The 20,311-nt window shown below is 42.7% G+C and overlaps 1 protein-coding gene across 1 annotated transcript in view; it reads right to left on the bottom strand.

Moving 5' to 3' along the window:
• The window catches only part of LOC106609787 (extracellular serine/threonine protein kinase FAM20C), a 124,843-nt gene extending 106,531 nt beyond the window's left edge, over nucleotides 1-18,312 (bottom strand). The window contains exons 1-3 of the mRNA XM_014208805.2: nucleotides 16,856-18,312; nucleotides 16,287-16,465; nucleotides 14,838-14,916 (exon numbers count right to left, since the gene is read on the bottom strand). Of these exons, the coding sequence (XP_014064280.1) occupies nucleotides 14,838-14,916; nucleotides 16,287-16,465; nucleotides 16,856-17,394 (797 nt within the window). The 5' untranslated portion in view covers nucleotides 17,395-18,312. The remainder of the gene's footprint in view (nucleotides 1-14,837; nucleotides 14,917-16,286; nucleotides 16,466-16,855) is intronic.
• Nucleotides 18,313-20,311: the final 1,999 nt, after the last annotated feature.

Genomic DNA, 20,311 nt, shown 5'->3' on the forward strand with positions numbered 1-20,311 from the left:
CTACTACTGACTGGTTGAGACTGGTCTATTACTACTGACTGGTTGAGACTGGTCTTCGACTACTGACTGGTTGAGACTGGTCTATTACTACTGACTGGTTGAGACTGGTCTATTACTACTGACTGGTTGAGACTGGTCTATTACTACTGACTGGTTGAGACTGGTCTACTACTACTGACTGGTTGAGACTGGTCTATTACTACTGACTGGTTGAGACTGGTCTATTACTACTGACTGGTTGAGACTGGTCTATTACTACTGACTGGTTAAGACTGGTCTACTACTAATGACTGGTTGAGACTGGTCCATTACTACTGACTGGTTAAGACGGGTCTATTATTACTGACTGGTTAAGACTGGTCTACTACTACTGACTGGTTCAGCCTGGTCTATTACTACTGACTGGTTAAGACTGGTCTATTACTACTGACTGGTTAAGACTGGTCTACTACTACTGACTAGCTGAGACTGGTCTATTACTACTGACTGGTTGAGACTGGTCAATTACTACTGACTGGTTAAGACTGGTCTATTACTACTGACTGGTTAAGACTGGTCTACTACTACTGACTAGTTGAGACTGGTCTATTACTACTGACTGGTTGAGACTGGTCTACTACTACTGACTGGTTAAGACTGGTCTACTACAACTTTCTAGTTGAGACTGGTCTATTACTACTGACTGGTTGAGACTGGTCTACTACTAATGACTGGTTAAGACTGGTCTATTACTACTGACTGGTTGAGACTGGTATACTACTACTGACTGGTTGAGACTGGTCTTTTACTACTCACTGGTTGAGACTGGTCTACTACTACTGACTGGTTGAGACTGGTCTATTACTACTGACTGGTTAAGACTGGTTTATTACTACTGACTGGTTAAGACTGGTCTATTACTACTGACTGGTTAAGACTGGTCTATTACTACTGACTGGTTAAGACTGGTCTATTATTACTGACTGGTTAAGACTGGTCTACTACTACTGACTGGTTGAGACTGGTCTATTACTACTGACTGGTTGAGACTGGTCTACTACTACTGACTGGTTGAGACTGGTCTATTATTACTGACTGGTTGAGACTGGTCTACTACTACTGACTGGTTGTGACTGGTCTATTACTACTGACTGGTTGAGACTGGTCTACTACTACTGACTGGTTGAGACTGGTCTACTACTACTGACTGGTTGAGACTGGTCTATTACTACTGACTGGTTGAGACTGGTCTACTACTACTGACTTTTTGAGACTGGTCTATTACTACTGACTGGTTGAGACTGGTATACTACTACTGACTGGTTGAGACTGGTCTATTACTACTGACTGGTTGAGACTGGTCTACTACTACTGACTGGTTGAGACTGGTCTACTACTACTGACTGGTTGAGACTGGTCTATTACTACTGACTGGTTGAGACTGGTCTATTACTACTGACTGGTTAAGACTGGTCTACTGCTACTGACTGGTTAAGACTGGTCTACTACTACTGACTGGTTAAGACTGGTCTATTGTTACTGACTGGTTGAGACTGGTCTGTTATTACTGACTGGTTGAGACTGGTCAATTACTACTGACTGGTTAAGACTGGTCTATTACTACTGACTGGTTAAGACTGGTCTACTACTACTGACTGGTTGAGACTGGTCTACTACTACTGACTGGTTGAGACTGGTCTATTACTACTGACTGGTTGAGACTGGTCTAGTACTAATGACTGGTTGAGACTGGTCTATTATTACTGACTGGTTAAGACTGGTCTACTACTACTGACTTGTTGAGACTGGTCTACTACTACCGACTGGTTGAGACTGGTCTAATACTACTGACTGGTTGAGACTGGTCTATTACTACTGACTGGTTGAGACTGGTCTACTACTACTGACTGGTTGAGACTGGTCTATTATTACTGACTGGTTGAGACTGGTCTACTACTACTGACTGGTTGAGACTGGTCTACTACTACTGACTGGTTGAGACTGGTCTATTACTACTGACTGGTTGAGACTGGTCTACTACTACTGACTGGTTGAGACTGGTCTATTACTACTGACTGGTTGAGACTGGTATACTACTACTGACTGGTTGAGACTGGTCTATTACTACTGACTGGTTGAGACTGGTCTACTACTACTGACTGGTTGAGACTGGTCTACTACTACTGACTGGTTGACACTGGTCTATTACTACTGACTGGTTGAGACTGGTCTATTACTACTGACTGGTTAAGACTGGTCTACTGCTACTGACTGGTTAAGACTGGTCTACTACTACTGACTGGTTAAGACTGGTCTATTGTTACTGACTGGTTGAGACTGGTCTGTTATTACTGACTGGTTGAGACTGGTCTACTACTAGTGACTGGTTGAGACTGGTCTATTACTACTGACTGGTTTAGACTGGTCTACTATTACTGACTGGTTAAGACTGGTCTACTACTACTGACTGGTTGAGACTGGTCTATTACTACTGACTGGTTGAGACTGGTCTACTATTACTGACCGGTTAAGACTGGTCTACTACTACTGACTGGTTGAGACTGGTCTACTACTAATGACTGGTTGAGACTGGTCTATTACTACTGACTGGTTAAGACTGGTCTACTACTACTGACTGGTTGAGACTGGTCTACTACTACTGACTGGTTGAGACTGGTCTAATACTACTGACTGGTTGAGACTGGTCTATTACTACTGACTGGTTGAGACTGGTCTACTACTACTGACTGGTTGAGACTGGTCTATTATTACTGACTGGTTGAGACTGGTCTACTACTACTGACTGGTTGAGACTGGTCTACTACTACTGACTGGTTGAGACTGGTCTACTACTACTGACTGGTTGAGACTGGTCTATTACTACTGACTAGTTAAGACTGGTCTATTATTACTGACTGGTTGAGACTGGTCCATTATTACTGACTGGTTGAGACTGGTCTACTACTACTGACTGGTTGAGACCGGTATACTACTACTGACTGGTTGAGACTGGTCTACTACTACTGACTGGTTGAGACTGGTATACTACTACTGACTGGTTAAGACTGGTCTACTACTACTGACTGGTTGAGACTGGTCTATTACTACTGACTGGTTAAGACTGGTCTACTACTACTGACTGGTTGAGACTGGTCTACTACTACTGACTGGTTGAGACTGGTCTTCGACTACTGACTGGTTGAGACTGGTCTATTACTACTGACTGGTTGAGACTGGTCTACTACTACTGACTGGTTGAGACTGGTCTATTACTACTGACTGGTTGAGACTGGTCTATTACTACTGACTGGTTGAGACTGGTCTATTACTACTGACTGGTTAAGACTGGTCTACTACTACTGACTGGTTGAGACTGGTCCATTACTACTGACTGGTTAAGACTGGTCTATTATAACTGACTGGTTAAGACTGGTCTACTACTACTGACTGGTTCAGCCTGGTCTATTACTACTGACTGGTTAAGGCTGGTCTATTACTACTGACTGGTTAAGACTGGTCTACTACTACTGACTAGCTGAGACTGGTCTATTACTACTGACTGGTTGAGACTGGTCAATTACTACTGACTGGTTAAGACTGGTCTATTACTACTGACTGGTTAAGACTGGTCTACTACTACTGACTAGTTGAGACTGGTCTATTACTACTGACTGGTTGAGACTGGTCTACTACTACTGACTGGTTAAGACTGGTCTACTACAACTTTCTAGTTGAGACTGGTCTATTACTACTGACTGGTTGAGACTGGTCTACTACTAATGACTGGTTAAGACTGGTCTATTACTACTGACTGGTTGAGACTGGTATACTACTACTGACTGGTTGAGACTGGTCTTTTACTACTCACTGGTTGAGACTGGTCTACTACTACTGACTGGTTGAGACTGGTCTATTACTACTGACTGGTTAAGACTGGTTTATTACTACTGACTGGTTAAGACTGGTCTATTACTACTGACTGGTTAAGACTGGTCTATTACTACTGACTGGTTAAGACTGGTCTATTATTACTGACTGGTTAAGACTGGTCTACTACTACTGACTGGTTGAGACTGGTCTATTACTACTGACTGGTTGAGACTGGTCTACTACTACTGACTGGTTGAGACTGGTCTATTATTACTGACTGGTTGAGACTGGTCTACTACTACTGACTGGTTGAGACTGGTCTATTACTACTGACTGGTTGAGACTGGTCTACTACTACTGACTGGTTGAGACTGGTCTACTACTACTGACTGGTTGAGACTGGTCTATTACTACTGACTGGTTGAGACTGGTCTACTACTACTGACTGGTTGAGACTGGTCTATTACTACTGACTGGTTGAGACTGGTATACTACTACTGACTGGTTGAGACTGGTCTATTACTACTGACTGGTTGAGACTGGTCTACTACTACTGACTGGTTGAGACTGGTCTACTACTACTGACTGGTTGAGACTGGTCTATTACTACTGACTAGTTGAGACTGGTCTATTACTACTGACTGGTTAAGACTGGTCTACTGCTACTGACTGGTTAAGACTGGTCTACTACTACTGACTGGTTAAGACTGGTCTATTGTTACTGACTGGTTGAGACTGGTCTGTTATTACTGACTGGTTGAGACTGGTCAATTACTACTGACTGGTTAAGACTGGTCTATTACTACTGACTGGTTAAGACTGGTCTACTACTACTGACTGGTTGAGACTGGTCTACTACTACTGACTGGTTGAGACTGGTCTATTACTACTGACTGGTTGAGACTGGTCTAGTACTAATGACTGGTTGAGACTGGTCTATTACTACTGACTGGTTAAGACTGGTCTACTACTACTGACTTGTTGAGACTGGTCTACTACTACCGACTGGTTGAGACTGGTCTAATACTACTGACTGGTTGAGACTGGTCTATTACTACTGACTGGTTGAGACTGGTCTACTACTACTGACTGGTTGAGACTGGTCTATTATTACTGACTGGTTGAGACTGGTCTACTACTACTGACTGGTTGAGACTGGTCTACTACTACTGACTGGTTGAGACTGGTCTATTACTACTGACTGGTTGAGACTGGTCTACTACTACTGACTGGTTGAGACTGGTCTATTACTACTGACTGGTTGAGACTGGTATACTACTACTGACTGGTTGAGACTGGTCTATTACTACTGACTGGTTGAGACTGGTCTACTACTACTGACTGGTTGAGACTGGTCTACTACTACTGACTGGTTGAGACTGGTCTATTACTACTGACTGGTTGAGACTGGTCTATTACTACTGACTGGTTAAGACTGGTCTACTGCTACTGACTGGTTAAGACTGGTCTACTACTACTGACTGGTTAAGACTGGTCTATTGTTACTGACTGGTTGAGACTGGTCTGTTATTACTGACTGGTTGAGACTGGTCTACTATTACTGACTGGTTGAGACTGGTATACTACTACTGACTGGTTGAGACTGGTCTATTACTACTGACTGGTTTAGACTGGTCTACTATTACTGACTGGTTAAGACTGGTCTACTACTACTGACTGGTTGAGACTGGTCTATTACTACTGACTGGTTGAGACTGGTCTACTATTACTGACTGGTTAAGACTGGTCTACTACTACTGACTGGTTGAGACTGGTCTACTACTAATGACTGGTTGAGACTGGTCTATTACTACTGACTGGTTAAGACTGGTCTACTACTACAGACTGGTTGAGACTGGTCTATTACTACTGACTGGTTAAGACTGGTCTACTACTACTGACTGGTTGAGACTGGTCTACTACTACTGACTGGTTGAGACTGGTCTACTACTACTGACTGGTTGAGACTGGTCTACTACTACTGACTGGTTGAGACTGGTCTATTACTACTGACTAGTTAAGACTGGTCTATTATTACTGACTGGTTGAGACTGGTCCATTATTACTGACTGGTTGAGACTGGTCTACTACTACTGACTGGTTGAGACCGGTATACTACTACTGACTGGTTGAGACTGGTCTACTACTACTGACTGGTTGAGACTGGTATACTACTACTGACTGGTTGAGACTGGTCTACTACTACTGACTGGTTGAGACTGGTATACTACTACTGACTGGTTAAGACTGGTCTACTACTACTGACTGGTTGAGACTGGTCTATTACTACTGACTGGTTAAGACTGGTCTACTACTACTGACTGGTTGAGACTGGTCTACTACTACTAACTGGTTGAGACTGGTCTACTACTACTGACTGGTTGAGACTGGTCTATTACTACTGACTGGTTGAGACTGGTCTATTACTACTGACTGGTTGAGACTGGTCTACTACTACTGACTGGTTGAGACTGGTCTATTACTACTGACTGGTTAAGACTGGTCTACTACTACTGACTGGTTGAGACTGGTCCATTACTACTGACTGGTTAAGACTGGTCTACTACTACTGACTGGTTGAGACTGGTCTACTACTACTGACTGGTTGAGACTGGTCTATTACTACTGACTGGTTAAGACTGGTTTATTACTACTGACTGGTTAAGACTGGTCTATTACAACTGACTGGTTAAGACTGGTCTATTACTACTGACTGGTTAAGACTGGTCTATTATTACTGACTGGTTAAGACTGGTCTACTACTACTGACTGGTTGAGACTGGTCTACTACTACTGACTGGTTGAGACTGGTATACTACTACTGACTGGTTAAGACTGGTCTACTACTACTGACTGGTTGAGACTGGTCTATTACTACTGACTGGTTAAGACTGGTCTACTACTACTGACTGGTTGAGACTGGTCTACTACTACTGACTGGTTGAGACTGGTCTATTACTACTGACTGGTTGAGACTGGTCTATTACTACTGACTGGTTGAGACTGGTCTACTACTACTGACTGGTTGAGACTGGTCTATTACTACTGACTGGTTGAGACTGGTCTATTACTACTGACTGGTTGAGACTGGTCTATTACTACTGACTGGTTAAGACTGGTCTACTACTACTGACTGGTTGAGACTGGTCCATTACTACTGACTGGTTAAGACTGGTCTACTACTACTGACTGGTTGAGACTGGTCTACTACTACTGACTGGTTGAGACTGGTCTATTACTACTGACTGGTTAAGACTGGTTTATTACTACTGACTGGTTAAGACTGGTCTATTACAACTGACTGGTTAAGACTGGTCTATTACTACTGACTGGTTAAGACTGGTCTATTATTACTGACTGGTTAAGACTGGTCTACTACTACTGACTGGTTGAGACTGGTCTATTACTACTGACTGGTTAAGACTGGTCTATTACTACTGACTGGTTAAGACTGGTCTACTACTACTGACTAGTTGAGACTGGTCTATTACTACTGACTGGTTGAGACTGGTCAATTACTACTGACTGGTTAAGACTGGTCTATTACTACTGACTGGTTGAGACTGGTATACTACTACTGACTGGTTGAGACTGGTCTATTACTACTGACTGGTTGAGACTGGTCTATTACTACTGACTGGTTGAGACTGGTCTATTACTACTGACTGGTTAAGACTGGTCTATTATTACTGACTGGTTAAGACTGGTCTACTACTACTGACTAGTTGAGACTGGTCTATTACTACTGACTGGTTGAGACTGGTATACTACTACTGACTGGTTAAGACTGGTCTACTACAACTGTCTAGTTGAGACTGGTCTATTACTACTGACTGGTTGAGACTGGTCTAATACGTATGACTGGTTAAGACTGGTCTATTACTACTGACTGGTTGAGACTGGTATACTACTACTGACTGGTTGAGACTGGTCTATTACTACTGACTGGTTGAGACTGGTCTATTACTACTGACTGGTTGAGACTGGTCTATTACTACTGACTGGTTAAGACTGGTCTACTACTACTGACTGGTTGAGACTGGTCCATTACTACTGACTGGTTAAGACTGGTCTACTACTACTGACTGGTTGAGACTGGTCTACTACTACTGACTGGTTGAGACTGGTCTATTACTACTGACTGGTTAAGACTGGTTTATTACTACTGACTGGTTAAGACTGGTCTATTACAACTGACTGGTTAAGACTGGTCTATTACTACTGACTGGTTAAGACTGGTCTATTATTACTGACTGGTTAAGACTGGTCTACTACTACTGACTGGTTGAGACTGGTCTATTACTACTGACTGGTTAAGACTGGTCTATTACTACTGACTGGTTAAGACTGGTCTACTACTACTGACTAGTTGAGACTGGTCTATTACTACTGACTGGTTGAGACTGGTCAATTACTACTGACTGGTTAAGACTGGTCTATTACTACTGACTGGTTAAGACTGGTCTACTACTACTGACTAGTTGAGACTGGTCTATTACTACTGACTGGTTGAGACTGGTATACTACTACTGACTGGTTAAGACTGGTCTACTACAACTGTCTAGTTGAGACTGGTCTATTACAACTGACTGGTTGAGACTGGTCTACTACTAATGACTGGTTAAGACTGGTCTATTACTACTGACTGGTTGAGACTAGTATACAACTACTGACTGTGTGAGACTGGTCTTTTACTACTCACTGGTTGAGACTGGTCTACTACTACTGACTGGTTAAGACTGGTCTATTACTACTGACTGGTTAAGATTGGTCTATTACTACTGATTGGTTAAGACTGGTCTATTATTACTGACTGGTTAAGACTGGTCTACTACTACTGACTGGTTGAGACTGGTCTATTACTACTGACTGGTTAAGACTGGTCTATTACTACTGACTGGTTAAGACTGGTCTACTACTACTGACTAGTTGAGACTGGTCTATTACTACTGACTGGTTGAGACTGGTCTATTACTACTGACTGGTTAAGACTGGTCTATTACTACTGACTGGTTAAGACTGGTCTATTACTACTGACTGGTTAAGACTGGTCTACTACTACTGACTAGTTGAGACTGGTCTATTACTACTGACTGGTTGAGACTGGTCAATTACTACTGACTGGTTAAGACTGGTCTATTACTACTGACTGGTTAAGACTGGTCTACTACTACTGACTAGTTGAGACTGGTCTATTACTACTGACTGGTTGAGACTGGTATACTACTACTGACTGGTTAAGACTGGTCTACTACAACTGTCTAGTTGAGACTGGTCTATTACAACTGACTGGTTGAGACTGGTCTACTACTAATGACTGGTTAAGACTGGTCTATTACTACTGACTGGTTGAGACTGGTATACTACTACTGACTGGTTGAGACTGGTCTTTTACTACTCACTGGTTGAGACTGGTCTACTACTACTGACTGGTTAAGACTGGTCTATTACTACTGACTGGTTAAGATTGGTCTATTACTACTGATTGGTTAAGACTGGTCTATTATTACTGACTGGTTAAGACTGGTCTACTACTACTGACTGGTTGAGACTGGTCTATTACTACTGACTGGTTAAGACTGGTCTATTACTACTGACTGGTTAAGACTGGTCTACTACTACTGACTAGTTGAGACTGGTCTATTACTACTGACTGGTTGAGACTGGTCTATTACTACTGACTGGTTAAGACTGGTCTATTACTACTGACTGGTTAAGACTGGTCTATTACTACTGACTGGTTGAGACTGGTCTACTACAAATGACTGGTTGAGACTGGTCTATTACTACTGACTGGTTAAGACTGGTCTACTACAAATGACTGGTTGAGACTGGTCTATTACTACTGACTGGTTAAGACTGGTCTACTACTACTGACTGGTTGAGACTGGTCTATTACTACTGACTGGTTGAGACTGGTCTACTACTAATGACTGGTTGAGACTGGTCTATTACTACTGACTGGTTAAGACTGGTCTACTACTACTGACTGGTTGAGACTGGTCTATTACTACTGACTGGTTAAGACTGGTCTACTACTACTGACTGGTTGAGACTGGTCTATTACTACTGACTGGTTAAGACTGGTCTACTACTACTGACTGGTTGAGACTGGTCTACTACTACTGACTGGTTGAGACTGGTCTATTACGACTGAGTTGTTGAGACTGGTCTACTACTACTGATTGGTTGAGACTGGTCTACTACTACTGACTGGTTGAGACTGGTCTACTACTACTGACTGGTTGAGACTCGTCTACTACTACTGACTGGTTGAGACTGGTCTACTACTACTGACTGGTTGAGACTGGTCTACTACTACTGACTGGTTAAGACTGGTCTACTACTACTGACTGGTTAAGACTGGTCTACTACTACTGACTGGTTGAGACTGGTCTATTACTACTGACTGGTTAAGACTGGTCTACTACTACTGACTGGTTGAGACTGTTCTACTACTACTGACTGGTTGAGACTGGTCTACTACTACTGACTGGTTGAGACTGGTCTACTATTACTGACTGGTTAAGACTGGTCTACTACTACTGACTGGTTGAGACTGGTCTATTACTACTGACTGGTTGAGACTGGTCTACTACTACTGACTGGTTGAGACTTGTCTATTACTACTGACTTGTTGAGACTGGTCTACTACTACTGACTGGTTGAGACTGGTCTACTACTACTGACTGGTTGAGACTGGTCTACTACTACTGACTGGTTGAGACTCGTCTACTACTACTGACTGGTTGAGACTGGTCTACTACTACTGACTGGTTGAGACTGGTCTACTACTACTGACTGGTTAAGACTGGTCTACTACTACTGACTGGTTAAGACTGGTCTACTACTACTGACTGGTTGAGACTGGTCTATTACTACTAACTGGTTAAGACTGGTCTACTACTACTGACTGGTTGAGACTGGTCTACTACTACTGACTGGTTGAGACTGGTCTACTACTACTGACTGGTTAAGACTGGTCTACTACTACTGACTGGTTAAGACTGGTCTACTACTACTGACTGGTTGAGACTGGTCTATTACTACTGACTGGTTAAGACTGGTCTACTACTACTGACTGGTTGAGACTGGTCTACTACTACTGACTGGTTGAGACTGGTCTACTACTACTGACTGGTTGAGACTGGTCTATTACTACTGACTGGTTAAAACTGGTCTACTACTACTGACTGGTTGAGACTGGTCTACTACTACTGACTGGTTGAGACTGGTCTATTACTACTGACTGGTTAAGACTGGTTTATTACTACTGACTGGTTAAGACTGGTCTATTACTACTGACTGGTTAAGACTGGTCTATTACTACTGACTGGTTAAGACTGGTCTATTATTACTGACTGGTTAAGACTGGTCTACTACTACTGACTGGTTGAGACTGGTCTATTACTACTGACTGGTTGAGACTGGTCTATTACTACTGACTGGTTGAGACTGGTCTATTTCTACTGACTGGTTGAGACTGGTCTACTACTATTGCTTTTATATATTGTTATTCTCATTAATATTGTTGTTGCAGTTTCTGTTAATGGTAATCCCATTTCCACTACTACTATTATTATTGCTGTTGGTCTCACTATTTGGTTATTTGTACAGTACCAGTCAAAAGTTTGAACTCACCTACTCCTTCAAGGGATTTTCTTTATTTTTCCTATTTTCTACATTGTAAAATAATAGAGAAGACATCATAACTATCAAATAACACATGGAATCATTTAGTAAGCAAAAAAGTGTTACACAAATCAAAAATACTTTATATTTGCGATGTGTCAAAGTAAACACCCTTTGCCTTGATGACAGCTTTGCACACACTTGGCATTCTCTCAACCAGCTTCATGAGGTAGTCTCCTGGAATGCAGGTGTGGGTTGTTAAAAGTTAATTTATGGAATTTCTTTCCTTCTTAATACGTTTGAGCCAACCGGTTGTGTTGTGACATGGTAGGGGTGGTATAAAGAAGATAGCTCTATTTGGTAAAAGACTAAGTCCATATTATGGCAAGAACAGCTCAAATAAAGAAAGAGAAATGACATTCCATCATTACTTTAAGACATGAAGGTCAGTCATTCTGGAAAATCTTAAGAACTTTGAAAGTTTCTTCAAGTGCAGTTGCAAAAACCATCAAAAGCTATGATGAAACTGGCTCACACGAGGACTGCCACAGGAAAGGAATACCCAGAGTTACCTCTGCTGCAGAGAATAAGTTCATTATAGTTACCAGCCTCAGAAATTGCAGGCCAAATAAATGCTTCACAGCGTTCAAGTAACAGACACATCTCAACATCAACTGTTCAGAGGAGACTGTGTGAATCAGGCCTTCATGGTCGAATTGCTGCAAAGAAACCACTACTAAAGGACACCAATAAGAAGCAGAGACTTGCTTGGGCCAAGAAACATGAGCAATAGTCATTAGACCGGTGGAAATCTGTGCTTTGGTCTGATGAGTCCAAATTTGAGATTTTTGGTTTAAGGCTGGTTCCGGATGATCTCCAGGCTGTGTAAGGGCTATTTGACCAAGAAGAAGTGATGGAGTGCTGCATCACATGACCTGGCCTCCACAATCACCCGACCTCAACCCAATTGAGATGATTTGGGATGAGTTGGACAGCAGAGTGAAGGAAAAGCAGCCAACAAGTGCTCAGCATATGTGGGAACTCCTTCAAGACTGTTGAAAAAGCATTACAGGTGAAGCTGGTTGAGAGAATACCAAGAGTGTGCAAAGCTGTCATCAAGGCAAAGGGTGGTTACTTTTTGTATTACTGCATGATTTCATATGCGTTATATCATAGTTTAGATGTCTTCATTATTATTGTACAATGTAGAAAATAGTAAAAATAAAGAAAAACCCTTGAATGAGTAGGTGTATCTAAACTTTTAACTGGTACCGTATACTTTGACAAGTAATTTAACTTGCCATGTCAATAAAGTCTATTGAATTGAATTGAATTGAGAGAGAGTGAGAGAGAGAGAAGAGAGAGAGAGACAGAGCGACTGATAGAGAGAGACAGAGAGACAGATAGAGAGAGAGAGACAGAGAGAGAGACGAGAGAGAGAGAGAGAGAGAGAGAGAGAGAGAGAGAGAGAGAGAGAGAGCGCCATAGGATTGATACAGAGCAGCACTACTGGATTCCTGCTCTGATCTGCACCTGCTCGGTGCCATTCTATTCCGAACCCAGTTTACTGGTAGAAGGAGTCCGTCGCCAGATTGGTACCCAGACGCTCTGCTCCTCTCTCTCAAATGTTTATGCATTTGCATTTGTGTTCAGAGTAGAAGCTGACGTGAAGCCTTTGATGTTGCAGCCTCTGTCTCTGATGCACCATGTGGCAACACGCAAACAGATTGAGGAGAGAGAGTTGGTGGGGTGTTATGGAGCGGTGTGTGTGTGTGAGTGCGCAAGTGTTTGCGAGCATGTGTATGCGTGTGTGTGTGTGTGTGTGTGGCGGCAGGTAACCTAGCGGTTAAGAGCGTTGGGACAGTAACCGAAAGTTTGCTGGTTTGAATCCCCGAACCGACAATGTTAAAAAATCTGACGATGTGCCCATGAACAAGGCAGTTAACACTGATTCCTCTGAATAAGAGTGTCTGCTAAATGTCTCAAATGTAAGTGTGTGTGTGTCGGTTCACTATGTTGTCTAGGGAATAGTGCAGAGGATATGTCTGCCAGTCCAGCTGGATAGAGGTTGGGGTCTAACTTTGCCGTCAAGACAGTTCTGATGGCCATGCTTTGTTAAATGAAATGTATCAAGACGGGGGAGTGAAAATAAGCCTCATATTCCTCCTGCCCCTCCTGTCTCTAGATGAGAAACCAAGGGGATAGATAATATCAGACATGAGTTGACAGCCTCAAACAACAAATAGATTTAAATCCCAAACACATCACCACAGGTTTTGACTTTTAAAAAAAACGTAATTTCGTGTTTCTGTTCAAATTCAATATTAGTGTACCGCAGAGAGGAACTCTGGATGGATTTTGATTGCATATTTCAGCAACAATGCATGAGGGGGTGTGGTATATGGTATAAGGGCTGTATCCAGGCACTCCATGTTGCATTGTGTGCCTAAGAACAGTCCTTAGATGTGCTATATTGGCCATATACAACAAACACCCCCAGAGGTGCCTTATTGCTATAATGAACTTGTTACCAATGTAATTAGAGCAGTAAAAAGCACTTTTTTGTCATACCCATTGCATGCGGTCAGATATACCACAGATTTCAGTCAATTAGCATTCAGGGCTCAAACCACCTGGTTTAAAATGTCAGTATGCTTCTCTCCTGATTTGAGGTGAGTCTCGCTTGACTTAATATGAGTAGACTGAAGGAGTTTGTAATGACAGCCTATGAATAGCTTCTCCCCCTTTCCCTGTTCCTTTTCCTCCTTCTCCCCCTTCACTCCTCCTCCTCCTTCTTCCCCCTTCCCTCCTCCTCCTCCTTCTTCCCCTTCCCTGTTCCTATTCCCCCTTTCTCCCCCCTTCCCTCCTATTCCTCCTTCTCCACCCTTCACTCCTCCTCCTTCCCTCCTCCTTCTCCTTCTCCCCCCTTCCCTGTTCCTATTCCTCCTCCACTTTCTCCCCCTTCCCTCCTCCTATTCCTCCTCCTCCTTCTCCCCCCTGGGATCATCCACAGGCTTAACCCAGCTCTCCACACTGACACTGAGGCCACACACCACGGGAGGGTGAATATGATTAACCAATTACGATAACAAAAGTAATTACATTTAAATCCCAGCTAGCTATAACAATGATGAAAAGGATTAGGACTAAAGGACCAAGTCTCTCAGAGGAAGTATATTATCATTACAATATGGCCAACCTGGATACAAATAAGGTTAAATAAAATAAATGTAGTTTTCATTTAACCTTTATTCATCTATATTGTCCCCCGGAGGCACTGTACGAATAGCCTATTGAACCTATACAATACATCACCATGAGAAGCATTTCTGGCTGTTATAAAGCAGTCTACTTACTTCATAGGTTTGAACAGAGCCTGTCCATAGTTCTGGAACGTCATGATGAGTTTTAGTTGGGTGCCTCCAGACTTCATGGCTGTTGGAGATACACAAAGACAAACAACTCAAATCATCATTGACAGCAATTACACAGTATGGCAGAATCATTCAAACTGGATGACATTGTAGAGTACACGGAAATCATCAGAGATTATATAATCAATTACGCAATGGATTTCCCTCTCCAGAGGATGGTCAACCTCTCCCACTGATTCAGTTCAGACTGTGTGACTGTGTACTCAGAGTGAGTGACAGATGATGTCACAGTGTTTGTTTGATCAGGAAGGAGACTGGGAGGTGAAGGACAGAGAGTGCATTCACATCGCTGTCTGTTTTCTCTCTGTTCTTTCCATTCTCTCTGTTCTCTCTCGCGCTCTTCTTTCTTCCCTCATTCTCTCTCTCTCTGTTCTTTCTTCCCTCTCTCTCGCTCTCTCGCTCTAGAACCTAGAACATAATAAGCCATTCTACAGGGACTCCAGAGACAGCTGTTCAGAGGACAGAAGATGGAATCCTCACATCCAAAAAGGGACAAACTCCAAGTCAATTTCTTGGCCGTAAAACAAACAGGCCCCAAAAAAGAGGCACAAAGTCTTTGAAAAATACCATAATAGCTTTGAGAAAATATTGTTTCATGTAAAAGATATTTTGACATGGGCTGTGCAAAGGCGAGAAGAGGGTGAACCGTTCAAGAGGAAAATGTCAACGTTTCAGTCTCTAGACTGTTGTCATACCCACTCTATAGGGAAGATGCCCTGATGTAACAGACCCAAAGGCTTTAGGCTCTATGTTCTACGTGTCCTAGTGTGAGTTACACATGACCAAATATGTCACTTATCAACTAGAAAATGGAATTTGTCATACATTATAAATATACAGTATATAATATCCATTGATTCTTTGAATTGTATTCTTTCTGTGAATGAGTGAAGTATATGTGACTGTAGCTAGGCATGCTATATAAAGAAAAACCCAAACTACCAACTGCTGGCTTCTGTAGTCTCAATTGGTATTGACATCCTGGCCTCTCAGTAGTCATACAGCTGTGTAATTACATGGGCTGGAGGGAGCAGCATGTAGCTGGCCATACTGCCAGACCAAGCTGCATCCATCCTGCATGGATTTGGAGAGAGAACCTGGTCGCAGATCTGTTTCTGTGTTTCGTTTAGCCAACTCCTCTGACTACTGTTGTTGTGCCATACAGAGGAGACACTAGCCTGGTCCCATCTGTATGTGCCTTCGCCAAGTTATCTGTGTCAATGATAGTCAGAGGAGTTGGCTAAACAAACCACTAACAGATCTGGAACCAGGCTAGTTTCTCAACTTCTATGGCATGAGAGTTGGCTGAACGAAGCAAAAACAGATCTGGGACCAGGCTATAGAGAAGCTACCTTCTCTCCTCTGACTTACCAACGCTGGTGATTCTCTGTGAGACCAAGTCCCTGAGGAGGGCATCGATGACTGAGTTGTGTCTGGAGTAGAGCTCATATCGATTAATCCCTATGTGGAAGCGGAGCCAGTTGGGGTAGGAGTCAACCATCAGCTCCCCTCCTGTCGGAGAGTACTGCTCCACATTCCGCTCAGCATGCCTGGGGGGGGGGTTAGAGGGAGGAGGAGGTGATCGGTGTTATTACAACAGGGAGGATGACATGATTATGCATTTTGTGTAACCCCTGAATCACCCTCCTTTTTAGTGCTTCAGCTGTGTTAGCGTTTCGTGTGTTGAGGTGACATGTTTTACTAAGGGATTTGAATTTGCAAGAGGGACATTTGATAATATGGTTCCGTAGCCTATAACCCTTTGTGTAATAACACATGTATTCATATATTAACACGTTTAAAATTGTAATTAACATATCATATCTTAGGTGTATTGTTTGTTTAATTTATGTTAATGAATTATGTTGAATTTGAGGAGGATAATAATCACTTTCAGATTGTGGTGATAGTCTATAAATATTTATAAAAATATAGGTTACCATTCCTGATTCTCTGTGGCGCCTTTGGTGTCAAATCTGATGTCTGTGTTGACGTTGAACAATGTGTCCTCGTCGGTCAGAGATGGTAAGGCTCTCTTAAATAATGGGTGGTCAAACAGCGCCCGCAACCTTGAACCTTTGACAGGTACGTTTTTGTTGAGCACAGTGTCCTGTATAAACCGTCTATTTTTGTCACCATTTTGCGCATAATGTTCAGGCCGTATAAAGGCTTCCGTTTTGTCCCCCGCTTTGGGGATCTTCTCCGGAGAATGGGAAGAGATGTTAGAGTTTGGTTCATTGCTGAAGTCCTGGAGGATTCTCAGAGTGTGTTTGTTAGGCCAGCCCGACTCCACTCCCGACCTGGCTCGGTTTTTAGCCCAGTTCTGAGGGTCCTCGCTCGGCGTGTGCGAGCAGGAGCAGCCGATGTTGCTGCGCCTCTCCAGCTTTGGTAACAAGTCTATCAAGATGTGCATCGAGCAGGCGATTAGAAACACCATGAGAATCAAAACTCGGAATTTACGGAAGAGTAGCATCTTCATAGTCCCCTGTTTGAGCTGTTGTGAGTATTTTACTGCAAATGATGAGCACGCATATGAACAGACTCACTACATCACTGATTATGTTTATTACGCTGGATGCCAATTTAATTAAATACACGTTGAACACGAAACCATGTTCACTTATAGCCGTCTTGAGTAGACTAAAGTTGTCAGTGTTCAACTTTTGTATTCCCAACCACAAAGAAGGCTCCTTTTGTGATTCAGAACGAGAGGATTCTCCGCATGCGCCCAGGTAAAACAGGTCGATTCGGTTCAGACCAACGGTCAAGTTGGGCAACCGGCATTATCTCAACTGCTTCCTGCTCTATAGCTCCGAGTCCGACCTCAAGGCTTTATACACAACATAAGGTATAAAGAAAGTGCAAGGGGCCCGAAAAAAAGCTCAAAAACAGTAGATAAATGATCCATCAGAGGTGTGTGTTCGCGGGGTCTGCTAGCGCACATCGGTCCGGCCGTTGAGCGTGAACTCTGCGGTGTGAGAAACGAGGCTATCGTGGATCCGCTGGGCACGGGCAACGCATTGGTCCAGTCCAGGATAGGAAAAGCGCAGAGAGCGCTATTCACCAATGTCAAAATATTATGAAAAAAATAAGACTATTTGAGATTCCTCCTTTGCCACGATAAACGGTGAACCAACGTTGAAAAGCGCCGCAGGTAAAAAAAAAAAAGTGTAGGCTAAGTGAATTAGTTCACCTATAGCCTACTGCACAGTAAGCGACCCAGGATGAAATATATGTCAATGATCACACAACAAATCCGGAATAACGACAGGCAAAACAAAACAACCAAAACGAGACAAATCAAATAAATAATTCGGACAGGTGCCGATTCGCTTTCTCTCTCGAATATGTGGCTTTTGCGCGAGGAAAAAGAGAACCACTGTCTGTCCAGTGTGAGATCGAGAGTGGGTGTGTTAAATATGATGATGAAGCGCGTCTAGATCCAGCCTTGCGGTGCGTCACCATGCACAGATTGGCTGAGTCTCTCGTTCAGTCATAGAGAGAGGATGAGGACAGCAACCCCTGAGGCTCAAGTGCCTGGCCTGCCTGTGTCTGTCTTGTTGAAAATATCACCCCTGCACATCCAGGATGTGCGAGAAGAGGGCGTCTCATCCCAGTGGCGAAAATCCGCTGTCGCACAATATTGTATGAATACTATACATTCAATTATTTATGTCTACTGATTAGTGAAGTGCATCTGCTTGCATCACGGAGGCTTCCTTATGGAGACATGGCAGTGTCAGTCCAGGGGTTCCATTCAGTCATATCAGAACTGCATTATCTGTACAACACACAGGAGGCTGGTGAGGGGAGGACGGCTCATAATAAAGGCTGGAATGGAGTGAATGGCTGGAACGGAATTCCATTAATTCCGTTCCAGACGTTACTATGAGCCCGTCCTTCCCAATTCAGGTGCCACCAACCTCTTGTGGTACAGCAGCATCATCAACATGTATAAAACAAATGTATGTGGCCAAAAACAACTACAGGAATACCAGGCAGTATGGAAATGTACAGAAACAGATGGCTGCAGCTAATATTCACATCGCCTACCTTCACTTCCCAATCAACAGACCAATGGTAATCTTTATGACTAATTGACTGGCTGTAAAGCTACTGAATGGATGGTTAGGGTTAGGATGGTTGGACCATGTCTGTATTATCCTTGTATGACCGATCATGTCCATCATGATTACCTAATGAGCTGACATTATAGCTACAGTAAAAGCAGCATGGCTTAACAACATGACTAGAGACAGACAGTGGGGTCTGTGCCACGCCACACCACAATGGTATAGGGATGCTTTTAGACTGTATAGGGATTTATATAAAACAGTACATTAACCGTGAAGACTAATTAAGTATCTGTAAAGGCAAAATTACATGGGAACATAATGATAATTGTCAATCCGGGCACTAAATTGGAAGTGTGTGTGTGTGTGTGTGCCTGCCTGCCTGCCTGTGTGTATGATTGAGGTCGTGCGTGTGTGTGTGTACTAAAGTGAGTGAGTGAGAAATTATGGGTTTATTTCAGTCCTACAGGAAGGAGCCTTTCCAAGAAGCAAGTAACAGTCTAGTGACTCACTCACCTAACACAACGGACCACTACAGTCTTGCCTATTGTGTGAGACAGAGGAGGAGGAACATAGCCCCACTTACTTAATAGATGAGATTTGTTCACCAAATTGCTATGTTGGCTTCCTGCAGGGATAACATGGGGTGACACACTGACTTTTGAAGCCATGAAGAAACTCAATAAAATAGCAGGTAACTAATGGCATTGATTCAGACCACAGATCTAGGATCTTAATTTGATCAGTCTTTTGTTCTTGAGAATTTTCCTGCACAACAGGAAATGCAAACTTGTACTGTATTCAAGTTTTAAAAAGGCTTCTAAAGTTAGTTATTTACACTTTAAAATGTCAGACTTGATTTACCCTAACAAAAAATGTATCAACCCCTACACAAAATCTCCATTAATTATAATCCACATAATCATTTACATTTCCTGTTACTGCAGGATTATTTTCCTGCTGTAGCAAACTGGCTCTAAATAAGATCCTACATCTGTACAATGCTTTGCTTGTTACCCATCATCCACTATGATCATCTACAATGACTGCTCTAGCTTCCTCTCTCTTGCCTATAGGGTGAAATAGCCAGAGCCATATGTCTATTGATGTCAGTCAGATAGGCATGATGATGATAGCATGCACTCAATGGGTCAGTGAATCTTTAAAAAAAAACTGGTCTGAATGACAGGCTGCGTTGCGCAATTTATTCAACCTTTCAATATGAATCAAGTTCACCTTTGTATTCTTGATATTTTACTGACCATTGCCCTAAAAAAATATATAACACATACTTGATTAACTGGTGTTACAACACACCTGTCA

This window comes from Salmo salar, chromosome ssa01 (assembly GCF_905237065.1).
Source record: "Salmo salar chromosome ssa01, Ssal_v3.1, whole genome shotgun sequence".
Classification (NCBI taxonomy): domain Eukaryota; kingdom Metazoa; phylum Chordata; class Actinopteri; order Salmoniformes; family Salmonidae; genus Salmo; species Salmo salar.